Source organism: Gigantopelta aegis, chromosome 8 (genome assembly GCF_016097555.1).
Source record: "Gigantopelta aegis isolate Gae_Host chromosome 8, Gae_host_genome, whole genome shotgun sequence".
Taxonomy (NCBI): domain Eukaryota; kingdom Metazoa; phylum Mollusca; class Gastropoda; order Neomphalida; family Peltospiridae; genus Gigantopelta; species Gigantopelta aegis.
The window spans coordinates 49,267,104-49,280,960 of record NC_054706.1 but is presented as its reverse complement, the minus strand read 5'-3'; the positions used below and the strand labels follow the sequence as shown (position 1 = coordinate 49,280,960).

The following is a 13,857-nucleotide window of genomic DNA, read 5'->3' as shown; positions in this document are numbered from 1 at the left end:
TGAGTGGATGGTTTAACATACACAGATGTCTGTTGCAGTGCCGGATTTATAAGTGGGGAAAGGGGGCAGTTGCCCCGGGCTCCCCTGCCAGAGCCCCCACCACCACCACCACCACCAAACTAAGGACTTCCTTTATAAAAAAAAAAGGTAATAATTATAAAATTAGTTAATTTGTTTATTTGTCATGTAATTTAATTTCTATGTTGAGGGGCCCCCGAACCTGAAGTGCCCAGAGCCCCTACCCCGGGCCCCCCAAGGTTTAAATCCGGCTCTGCTCCGTTGGTGTGAAATCATGATGCAGATGTGAAAACAAATTGTAAATCCAAGATGGCGACAATAGTATAATATTATTTACAATTTTGGTTAGGTTATACGGAGTATGGCATTAAGAAAATCACTGACTTTAAGCTTTCAGCTGAGTGACGCTAGTCCATCAAACTCTTTAACTGGCTCTTTAACATACAATACAGAGTCCATTTTCAAATTCAAGATGGTGGACCATTATACTTTGATGTTTCAGCATGTTATGTAGCCATGGTTTCGTAAGGTTGTCCAAAAGAATTGGAGGTTTTGCGGACATTTCAGGGCATAAAGAATAATCGACATTTGTCATTGTATTCCAAAATGTTATTTGCTTAATCCTGAAAATGCTAAACAGTATATGGACCTCATTTTTACTCTACATGTTTATGAACTATTAGTTCGCAGAATAAAGAAAAAACAAGGAAGTAACAATAAAAAAGAGAAATGTACGTTTGTTCAGTACATACTAATTTATTTATATGAATAACTAACAAAAAAGATAAAAACAAAAATAAATACATGTATATATATAAAATAAAAAAAAACTATGTAAATAAACAACGAAAAAACATTCAAAGAGATAAATACAGTGAAACAAAACTAATAATAAATGTAGGCACATGTTGTCATGGTTGGTTTTATTATTTCTGTCTTTGAGGCCGTTCAAATATTACGTAACGCTATTTTTATCAAAATTAGACACCCTCCCTCACCCTGTAACGTTCCGTAACGTTAGACCATACACCCCACCCACCCATCCCCCGTAACGCTTGGAGATGCCCAGAGACGGCCATGGCCGTACCACTTTTCGCTTTGTGTGTGTGTGTGGGGGGTGGGGGGGGGGGGGGGGGGGGGGGGGGTGTATATTTGTTACATCTGTGAAAATGTCCTTACAAGTAATTTGAAAGGCGAGTCTGGCAACCACGAGCCGTACCACTATTTTTTACACTGTGCCGCCCCTGTGCCCCTCTCCCATTCACAACGAAGTCGTGTGATGAGTGTCATATAATTTTAACACATTCTTCTGCGATTTGGGAAAGCGCAGATACGCATTTCAACTCGATTTATAATCATTATTTTGTGTATACCTATAACTATCAACTTTAAACCTTGTCGCCGTGACAGAGCGTTTATGAAAAAAGAAAACAAGAAGATTTTAGAAATTAAAAAAAAACAGAAAGAAAAGCGTTACATAACGCTGTTCAGTACACCCAATCACCACCTGTAACGCTACATAACATTTGGACCTACACCCACCCAACCCTCAAGCGTGACGTAATATTTGAATAGCCCCTTCAAAAAAAAAAAAAAAAAAAAAGAGAGAGAAAAAGATCATGAATTAAACTTTGTTACAGCAGGCTCCTCTTTATACCACTGTTCGTTTACTTTGCCTGAATCTCTGTCATTTGACCATTGATATCTTTGCGTCCTTTGAAGACCATTGTCTGGCAGAGATGACTGTTCACTTGTTAAAACAACAGAACTATCACCACTAATTCGTCCTTGACTTGTATCACTACAAACCTTTCCCGTCTCATCCGTTTCGTCATACAGTTCCGAAACCGAGTCCGATTCCACTCCTACCTGAGACAACACACTTGAAATCTCCACGGAATTCTGCCCACTGGTTCCTCTCCAGATATTGTTAAATCTGTCCACTCCATATCCTTCCCCCTCGACTTCCGGCAACGTGCTGCCACCTTGTGACCTCACGTTCAACGTTACGTCATCATTGTCTTCTTCTTCGTCATCGTAGAATTCCATGTCGTCATAGCTGTCTGTTTCGTAATCGCTATTGTCGTCGCTAGCTGCCACAATGCGGGTTACCAAACTGATTGAGTGTGCCCCAGTCAGGGGAACAGGCGGGAAGAAGTTGACAGAATATATCGAGTCATCGGCCCGAATTTTCTCCCTGCAATATAAAAAATTCGACTGTATTTAAGTCTGAAAACGATCGTTTCGCTCATACATCGTTCGCGCAAGTATAGTTTTGCGTAACCCATTTTTCGTTCTCGCCAAAAAAATCACGACATTAAAAGTATTTTGCATTATCGTTTGTCATTGTTCATATTATGAAATGGGTTACCTGGAAGACATTTGGGTTACCCATATTTGGGTTACCCATATTTGGGTTACCCAACTTTTAACTTTTCAGAGGCCTGTAAGAGCAGACCCAGGATGTTGTAAATGTGTTGCGGGGGAGGGGGGGGGGGGGTCACAAAATTATTTTAAAAAGGACTACGGTAGTTTGATTTGAGTTAGCTTGAGTTTGTAAACAAAAATAGTGAACTGTATTTGACCCCACCACCACCCACCCCCTTCTGGATGTATAAGTAATAAATGATCTTGTGTTCCCTTAATTCATTGTTGGGTTGTAAAACTTGAAACGCAACTAGTTTTATATAAGATGATAGGTGAGGTGTCCACCTCAAGTAATTAAAAAAGCAAAAATATCAGAAGCATCTGCACTACAAAATTTAGTCTTTTCCCCCGAAGAATGCGCATTTTTTCGCCATTTTTGTCTTTTTGATACCCCACCCTATTCCATACGTCTAGATAATTCGATTGCAAAGTAATAACAGGGCCGTGCTATAATCAATCTCAAAAATGAATGAATGAATGAATGAATGAATGAGTGAATGCATGAAAGAATGAATGTTTAACGACACTCCAGCACAAAAAATACATCGGCTATTGGGTGTCAAACAATCAATCTCAAATGACGTCACACGGATGCGATAAAGTCTCGAACTATATTAGTCTTGAGTTCAGACACCAAAAGTTACATAAGCACCAGGCTAACCTCTGTAATGACCTCACATACATAGAATCTGTATGGCGTTGCCATGGTGTTGAGTCACACTCAATTAGTTTTGAGTCTAGACTCTAAAATGGTATAAGAACCAGGCCAGATATCCTCAGAAGACTTGCAGTTAACTCCCCCTTCCCCTCCCCCCCCCCCCCTTGCCCTAGAACCACCCACTGGCTATGTCAGAAAGAAATGTTTTATTTAACGACGCACGCAACACATTTTATTTACGGTTATATGGCGTCAGACATATGGTTAAGGACCACACAGATTTTGAGAGGAAACCCGCTGTCGCCACTTCATGGGCTACTCTTTCCGATTAGCAGCAAGGGATCTTTTATTGGCGCTTCCCACAGGCAGGATAGCACAAACCATGGTCTTTGTTGAACCAGTTATGGATCACTGGTCGGTGCAAGTGGTTTACACCTACCCACTGAGCCTTGCGGAGCGGCTATGTCAGAGGCTGGATCCGTGGTCGGCGTGCCTGAACCTTCAAGGATATGGGCACGTTAATAGAGTTCCCTTTCCCCTTTTCCTTGCAGTTAACTACGGGTATGAATCACGGATGCTCTGAAGTATCTTTGGAACAGGTTAATGACGTAGGTTATCATCTTTATCCTTTCAAGGTAAGAATGAGGAATTCCGTGATGCTTACCGATCGAATTCCCCATTCGTCCAGAACAGGAATACTCTGAAAACCTACGTCATTAATCTGTTGTTGTTGTTATTAGCTTGCACCTCAACAGGAAGACTGGGTACGTCGTGTTTCTTACACACCCGTTGGTGAGAACATCATTCGTTATTTCTGATAACACATACGTGTTTACACACGTACGTGTGTTAACAATTTCAAGACATACGACTGGCTGCTCCTAGATGATGACCAGGTCACCAATGCCATACATCCAATGAAAAACAAAACCCAGCACGGTCGTATAGTTAACCTGACAATCATTTGTCCGTGACGCGTAAGTTAGCGTTAGCTACAAAAGAAAGGGCTGTAAACAACTTTTAGTACTCCCTTCTCTAACCCGCCCCCAACTCTTTCCTGTCCTGGACAGAGGGAACCGGCCAAGGCCGGTCCCTGTGACCAGGATAGGCGTGTGCTACAACAGCTTGCTCTGAATGTGCACGTAAATCTCTTTCTCGTTCTCGTTCTCGTACAACTTTTAGTCGAAAAAGATGTTAAAATTTGCTTAAAACCTGACTTTTGAGGATATGTGAGAAATAGAATAATACATTCGTGCCCGTTAGACACCATTTATCTTACAATTCGTTGTTGAAAAACGTATCAAACTGGCTTTCACTCGTTAGATACATTTTAAAACACGATAAACACATCTAACGGCCACTCATGTATTATTCTCTATTTCTTCCTAAGTTTTGATGTGCTCAAACTAAACATATGTGTATATATATATCAGTGAAATACCTATTGCATTATTTATGCCTCACAGTATAGATCAGTACAGTGGGTAGTGATGGAAGGATAACTGATATATCTAGAAAAAGTGTGTACCAGTATCGTGGTACTTTAATATGATATATATGAAAGTGCACACTTACTGCATTACGTGTCAGAATTACCAAATGTCTGACATCCAATAGCCGATGATTAATTAATCAATGTCCTTTTGTGTTGTCGTTAAACAAAACTAACTTTAACAAACTTTAGTGTGATATACAAACGTGTCAACTTGCTGCATAAATCACGTATTGGTTGTTACGTAACACGACATCACTGGCGTAGGAAGCGACGGGGGGGGGGGGGGGCAAGTGCCCCCCACCTTTCAGATATTTTGCTTTATATTTGCTTTATAATAGTGTAAAACTGTGTAAACATAAAAATGTGCACACACACACACACACACACACACACACACTTGTTAGCTCCTTCCTACGCTCATGCACGTGCATCTCGTGTGCGCTTAATACAGCCAGGGTCTATATGAAAGTTACAAGTTAATGTCTGTTTTGTTTAACGACAGCACTAGAGCATATTGATTTATTAATCACTAGCTATTGGATGTTAAACATTCGGTAATTTTGATTTTTGAAGTCTTCAATGAAAACCCATTACAGTTTTTTTTTTTCTATTGGCAGCAAGGGACCTTTTATCAGACAAGACAGGGCATACAACGGCTTTTGATATACCTATCGTGGGATACTGGTTGGGAGTTTAAAAAAAAAAAAAAACATCAGACAATTGATCCACTCAAGGGATTCGATCCTACGATGCAGCCATCTCAGGCGAGCTTTCTACCTAGTAAGCTACATCCCGCCTCTGGGGCCAGTTTCACAAAACATCGTAAGTTTACGTCTGTGACTAGCAGTTATACCGGGCATACATTTACAAGTGTCCGGCATCTATTTGACGAAGAAAATTACATCATTACGGAAGATGGAGCATTTTAACGAAGAAAGGAAATGAAATATGTGTAGTTCTAACTACATGTTTATATAATGATGGAAAGAAATAAGGGAACACATCAATTTGTAGACCAAATTTAATTCACTACTAGCGTAGTAATGTCTGTATTTCATACCAAGTTGTAATGTGGGATTGAATGTCTGTAATATGGAATGTGCTGCATATATATGTTCCCAGTCAACTTCTCACTATATGAACTGATTTTTGATACAGCCATTATGTCTTGGTGCTATCTGTGTGATCCTTTATTTCTTTCCATCAGTATAATATGTTGTACTATAACCACAATAAGAATTGCGGTTTAGTCGTAGATTTATGTTTACGCTAGGCTTACGATGTTCTGTGAAATTGGGCCCTGGGTGTATATACAGTTCGGCTTAGTATTTAATAAGAAAAAGAAACAAATGTTTTATTTAACGACGCACTCAACACATTTTATTTACGGTTATATGGCGTCAGACATATGGTTAAGGACCACACAGATTCTAAGAGAAAACCCGCTGTCGCCACTACATGGGCTACTCTTCCGATTAGCAGCAAGGGATCTTTTATTTGCGCTTCCCACAGGCAGGATAGCACAAACCATGGCCTTTGTTGAACCAGTTATGGATCACTGGTCGGTGCAAGTGGTTTACACCTACCCATTGAGCCTTGCGGAGCACTCACTCAGGGTTTGGAGTCGGTATCTGGATTAAAAATGCCATGCCTTGACTGGGATCCGAACCCAGTACCTACCAGCCTGTAGATCGATGACCTGCCACGACGCCACCGAGGCCGGTATATTTAATAAGAGAAAATGTGATTACTTCTATGACTACATTATATTATTATATTTCCAATTATCCTTACTGCACGTTAACATATTCGATATGACTTTGCAATCTACTGCGAACATCCATATAACACTTAAATATTATTAAAAAGAGATTATGAAAATAATGCGGATTTCCAAATATATTATTACTTAATACTTATTATCGGGAGCGGACCCAGAGGGTGGCTTAAATAAGACTCCCCCCAACAATTTTAGTACCCTAGTGCGTCCACTTAATTTCTACAAAGACGAATACGTTGGAGAAGAAAATGTAAAAATTTTTTCACAACCGATAATAGTAAAATAATTCCACTTTATAATTATTGTTTTGTAATAGGCGTCTTGATTGGCTAAAATGCTATCACGTGATCTAAAAAAACAACAACGTTCATTCTTCCATGAACGTGAAAACTGCACTTTTTCGGTAAACAACGGAATCCCCGTTTCTATTTTTATCCTTAAGGTCGTCTGCACTGTGAGTGACGGTGACAATTCAAGCTTTAAACGACTCCGGTTTTGAACTGAGACACATAATGTATATGACAGGCCACAAAAACGAAGCTTCTATTAGAAGTTATAGCAGAGAATGTTCAACAAATCAAAAGACAGACATGAGCGCAGCTCTGTCACATTTGACAAAAACACCAAACCGACAACTTACACGCGCGAAAACATATATGCCATCGTGCACAATTCCGCAACCTGTCCTTTCCGAGAATAATATCACACAATCACAAACTTCCTCTGAAATCCCACACACACAGTAACACTGAAACAACTTTATCCCTTTCAAGTCAGTCTTCACATTCATTTTCACTAATTCTACTTTTGACAACTGCAATTTTAATATAGGTAGTAGATAAATCTTCTAAATAATTTGACGTCTCCCTCATGTTAATTAGTTAGAAATTCATCAAAAAAAATGTTTGCGTTATCAGTTGATGGTCTGTTATTTTAAATTTTATAACGTTTTATCCACATTTGATTCAGAAAATTAAAATTTATAAAACGTTATGTAAATCAATTTAATGAATCGGGAGATTTGACGGGAAAAACCGAATGTAACTTTCTAAGGGAATTCCCATATTTGTGTATTGATACAGTTGTAAATCATTGTGTTCGATTGGGTTTTTTAATATAGTTTTTTTATAATGGCAATATTAATGCATTTGGAATTATAAGAATTGAACGTTATATTTTTACGTTCATGCGATGATAAACACCAAAACCGTTTTACCCACTTATGTTTATCATCGCATGAACGTCAAAAATATAACGTTCAATTCTTAATTGTCATTTGTATTAAACCCTATTTTATTAGAAAGAAAGAAAGAAATGTTTTATTTAACGACGCACTCAACACATTTTATTTACGGTTATATGGCGCCAGACATATAGTTAAGGACCACACAGATTTTGAGAGGAAACCCGCTGTCGCCACTACATGGGCTACTCTTTCCGATTAGCAGCAAGGGATCTTTTATTTGCGCTTCCCACAGGCAGGATAGCACAAATCATGGCCTTTGTTGAACCAGTTATGGATCACTGGTCTGTATTCTGTATTCTTTATTATCCAAAGCCATCCTGGCTATAGGCGCGACATAAACATCAATATTATTATCATAGTAACAGTTGTGCATATATACATAGTGTGATATTTAACAATCAAAATTACATGAATAGAGTATATAAAATGTCAATAGGAGGGTAAACATAATATATTAATTTTTAATGAACATTTCCCTTCTTAGAAAAGCCTTGTATAAATATTTTCCAAGATTGTTTAAAGTTTTTATATTTTCCGAGTTCAATAGTTTGATTAACTTAAACACGGAAGGTCTGACGTAGAAGTATTTCTTTATGTAATTTATTCTTAGATCATGGTAAAAAGGACAACTCAGAATAAAATGGAATTCGTCTTCGATTGTTTCATTATCACATAGTGTACATAATCTGTTTTCTCTTGGGGTATTTTGGCGTCTCCCGACTTCAATACAAAGGCAATGGTCAGATAATCGTATTTTGGTAATCAGTTTGCTGTATACAAATTCAAGGCGTTTTTTTAGATAGTTCTTGACATTATGAGTAGGATTTAGATGTTGATATAAGAATCCTTTAGATGACGAATCAATTATTCTGTTACAATCCTGGATGAAGTGATCCTCTAAACGTTGTTTAACTGTGAATAAGAAAGAAGTTTTATTTTCGACCTGTTGGCTATCCCATATGTGAGGAAGGCCTACTTCTAGTAGAATATTTTTCACAGAATTTGCCCAATTAAATCTAGGGAGATTGATATCATCTAATAATAATTCGTAGCAGCTCTTTAAAATACAGTTGTTAGTATTTAATATTTTCAGCCAATATTTAATAATTCTGAATTTTCGAGAAGTGGTTAAAGGAAAGCGACCAAGTTTTTCGAATACCATCGGTGCAAGTGGTTTACACCTACCCATTGAGCCTTGCGGAGCACTCTCTCAGGGTTTGGAGTCGGTATCTGGATTAAAAATCCCATGCCTTGACTGGGATCCGAACCCAGTACCTACCAGCCTGTAGACCGATGGCCTAACCACGACGCCGGTATATTTTATTAGAAGACAGAAAGTGTCATATATGTAATGACATAGAGGCTGTATTTGTCTGTCCATTATATGATAGCATACGTATATATATATATATATATATATATATATATATATATATATATATATATATGCGTATCATATAATGGACAGACAAATACAGAATGTATATATATATATATATATATATATATATATATATATATATATATATATATATATATATATATATATATATATATATGTGTGTGTGTGTGTGTGTGTGTGTTTGCGTGTGTGTTTGCGTGTGTGTGTGTGTGTGTGTGTATATATACACACAAATATATTAAACCGTTCATAACCCTAAATAATTATTGGACCCGCCCCTAAATATGACTGTTTTATCCACTGCAACCGACAGAGGGATAAAATGCACCATGTTATGTCATTATCGGGTGAACATATTCTTATTAAGCGGATATGAAGCCCGAGCACTCCCGTACTCCTGTAATCCATGTCATTATTTCCTGATAAACCCTAACTGTCGTCAGTCGTTAATGTCAATATAATATTAGTTGAAATTCTTCCCACGTGCGCGATTGCTCATCCGCGGAATATGGATTTTCGTTATCAGTCCAAATTACGTGTATTGAGTTACATCGGATGAACCGCCGCATCGTAAAGTCAGATAGATAGGTAGGTAGAGTAGATGTTTAACGACACCCAAGCACGAAAAATACATCGGTGTCAAACTACGGTAAATGCAAACAGAAAGCGCTAGGTTATAGAAGGTTGTCTAACGACACTTAGACACATTTTAAACTACTGCTATTTAGAGTCTAAAGTATACTGAACTCCAGTGGAAACGCACTGCCCAAATTACAGTTGTTGTTGTTACTATCGCAGTGGCGGGACGTAGCCTAGTAGTAAAACGCCCGCCTGATGCGCGGTCGGTCTGAGATTAATCCCCGTCGTTGAGTTCATTGGGCTATTTCTCGTTCTAGCCAGTGCACCACGACTGCTATATCAAAGGCCGTGGTATATTCTATCCCGTCTATGGGATAGTGCATATAAAGATCCATTGCTACTAATTGAAAAATGTAGCGAGTTTCCTCTCTATATGTCAGAATTGCCAAAAAAACGTTTGGCATCCAATAGCCGATAATTAATAAATCAATGTGCTCTAGTGGTGTCGTTAAATTTTTAAATCGCACGTGTGAGGTTGCTAGAAAACGAACAATAAGCCTAATCCGACTATACAATTTTTAAGTTATTTATCCCGTCAGAATGCATCAAGTTACACACATTCAGTTAAATATTTATTTTTCTTCTCGTATACATTATTTTTTACAACTACAGTTCTGACTTGTGCGTTTCTAATGGATTTCAGTATATATGTGGTTACTTCGACACGTCCGCCTGTTAAAAAACCCCAATAACATTACATTCTCATGGACGGGACAGTACATACCACGGCCTTTGGACGTGTCTGGATTTTGACTTCATTTGTTTTATCCGGATTGTCATGCCTATATGCCTATAGTCCGTCCCACAGGGATCGCATTTCTCTTTCATACATGTTCATGTAATTTACTACAGGTTATTTATTTCCGAGCCGATTGATGTGTAAATCGCACACACAAATTGTATTTCTTTGTTATTCCCAAAACACTTTTACTTTTCTTCTTACGTCAAACCAAACTAAAATTATTTACAAAAAAAAACATTTTAATAGAATGATGGGACGGACTTTAAAGTTGGCTGCAATTTTTAAATGTGATCGACTAACAGAGACTTTTTAATAATTGTACTTACATATCAAATATATTTTTCTGCATAAGATATCAATGTCTGTATATTAAACGTGTTTCTGATCGTTCTAATATTTCTACTGGTTTAAATTTCATTTTATTTCCTAAAATATATTTGTTTTCGTACGTACGAAATTATTTGAAGACAAAATCCAGTTTGGGCTTCTTACAAATATTAAGACGAGCAGAAACACATTGAATATACAGACACTGATATTCTAAACAAGAAAATATAATTATCATGTAAGTTTAATCGTAGAAATATGTTATTAGTCGGAAACATCTTACAATGCAGCGAAACTCGGGAATGTCCCTTTAAGTGTACACTTGTATATCTATTTTTGCTTAGGGCGGGATTTAGATCAGTTGGTTGAACGTTCGCCTGAGGCTCTTGCGTCGCACCGAACTATTTAATACCCAGAACACATTGATTAATTAATCATCGGCTATTGGATGTCAAACTATTGTTAATTCTGATCCATCAGAGGAAACCCGCTGCATTTTTTTCTAATGAAGCAAGGGATCTTTTATATGCACCTTCCCACAGACAGGAAAGCACATGCCACGGCCTTTGATCAGTTGTGGTGCACTGGTTGGAACGAGAGAGAGAAAAAAAGTCAGTTGAATGGATCCACCGAGGTGGTTCGATCCTGCGACGCAAGCACCTCAGGTGAGCACTCAACCGACTGCGAATGAAAGGAGGAATAGAATAGATGTTTAACGACACACAGCACGAAAAATACATCGACTATTGGGTGTCAAACTATGGTAAATATAATGAAAGAAGGAAAGTCAGTCGCTGCATCAGTGCTCCACAAATTGTGAACCAGTGTTACAGGTCTGCCACTGGCACTCCTGTTTATGAAAACGTGCAAACAGTGTCTTTGCCGCCTGTGGTCGATGTGGCTTTCTGTTTCTTACTCACAATAGACAGTTAATCGTTATATCGCTCGCCATATGCGTGCCATAACTCCCCGCTAGTGGGAAGCAGGATCTCATCAAATCCGAACACACACCCACACACACACCCACACACACACACACATGCACACACACACACACACACACACACACACTGAGACACCCACGGTCGATCCATTCAACTGATTGAGATTTTATCTCGTTCCAACCAGTGAACCACAACTGATCAACGGCCGTGGTATGTGCTTTCCTGTCTGTGGGAAAGTGCATATAAAAGATCCCATGCTGCATTTGGAAAAAATGTAGCGAGTTTCCTCTGATGATTACGTGTCAGATTTACCAAATGTTTGACATCCAATAGCCAATGATTAATTGATCAATGTGCTCTAGCTGTGTTGTTAAACAAAATAAACTTGTAACTAATAGAACATCATGTGCAGCTCTTTCTCCCTAATACAGGAACGCTATTGGGTTCAGTTTTAGAACGTGAGGTACGATGTGCCGTAGGATCGAACCACTAAGGCGGTAACCGACTGAAGTTTCCCGTTCAATTCCGTGCTCTACGACTGGTATGTTAAATCTGAACGACAAAAACCATTAAACTAATATATCAGGACAAGACAGTCAAAATTTGGTTCTGAGAATGTTGGGACCGTTCCAGTGAATCACTGCCAGGTGTTTTTCTACTTCCCAGCTTGAGCCCATATTTTAGAAGCTAACTTAGCTCTACGAAATCGTACAACCATGTTAAGCTATGACGTCACTATGGCGTGTGCTGTAGTGACGTCATAACCTAAGATGGTTTTACGATTTCGTAGCGCTAAGATAGCTTCTAAAATCCCTACTATGGGCCCCATATTACAGAGCTATCTTAGCGCTAAGATCACCTTAAGTGCACAGCTTAGCTTATACACTTAAGGCGATCTTAGCGCTAAGATCGTTTCGTGGAACGGGGCTCAGGGCCTTGTTTCACAGAGCGATCTTAGTGCAAAGATCGCCTTAATTGCATGGCTGGATTATACACTTAAGGTGATCTCAGCGCTAAGATAGCTTAATAATGGGATTCAGGACAATACATCCTTTCTAATTTGCCTGTAGCGGGAATTCCACTCCGATTACACGTTTCATACTCTATTGGGGCAGGGCGAAGCCCAGTGGTAAATCGCCTGTTAAATGCGCGGTCAGTTTGGGATCGATCCCCGTCGGTGGGCCCATTGAGCTATTTCTTGTTCCAACCAGTGCACCACGACTGGTATATCAAAGACCGTGGTATGTGCCATACTGTCTGCGAGATGGTGCATAAAAAAACACAACAAAAAAACATTATTCTAATGGCAAAATGTAGTCTATAAGACTCCATGTCATAAATAATCAAATGTTTGACATCCTATAGCCGATGATTAATTAATCAATGTGCCCTAGGGTGTCGTGATACAAAACCAAAACTTTATACTCTTAAGGTGATCTTAGCGTTAAGATCGCTTCTTTAAACGAGGTCCATTCTGAGGAAACGTGCATCTGAAACGCACCTTACTGCTAATTGTTGAACATACGAGTAGCCATGTGACAATAGTAGGTTTTCATGTTCTCGAGACCACGACGGAATGACAATAGATTAGAATTCAAAATATTCATAACAAAAAAAAAGAGGAAAGAAATGTTTTATTTAACAACTTAAAACAAAACGGTACAAATCAATGAAGGAAATGGAGGAAATGTTTTATTTAAGACGCACTCAACACATTTTATTTACAGTTATATGGCGTCAGACAAATTATGGTTAATGACCACACAGATATTGAAAGAGGAAACCCGCTGTCGGCACTTTTCGATTAGCAGCAAGGGGTCTTTTAAATGCACCATCCGGCAAACAGGGTAGTACATACCACGGCCTTTGATATACCAGTTGTGGGGCACTGGCTGGAACGAGAAATAGCCTAAATGGGCCCACCGACGGGGATCGATCCCAGACTTACCGCGCATCGAGAAAGCGTTTTACACTTCATAACAACGTCACATGATACGAGTGCATATAGCAACCAATAAAATCGTAATATTTTTCTTCTCACAATCGGCTATTCTCGTATGAGGCACTCGTATCGTGTGGCTTCGCCTTTCATGGGTTTCCCCAGAGGCATATGGCATAAGGGGCCACTACGCCTTAGGTGTGTTAGTAAGCGCTTTTGGTGTTATTATTCAAAATTTCA

The 13,857-nt window shown here is 38.8% G+C and overlaps 1 protein-coding gene across 2 annotated transcripts in view; it reads right to left on the bottom strand.

The window, feature by feature from the left end:
- Window positions 1–810: 810 nt before the first annotated feature.
- LOC121378456 overlaps window positions 811–13,857 on the bottom strand; it is a 44,941-nt gene continuing 31,894 nt past the window's right edge. For both annotated transcript variants that reach the window (XM_041506627.1, XM_041506628.1), the window contains exon 3: window positions 811–2,215. In XM_041506627.1, the coding sequence (XP_041362561.1) occupies window positions 1,636–2,215 (580 nt within the window). In that variant the 3' untranslated portion in view covers window positions 811–1,635. The remainder of the gene's footprint in view (window positions 2,216–13,857) is intronic.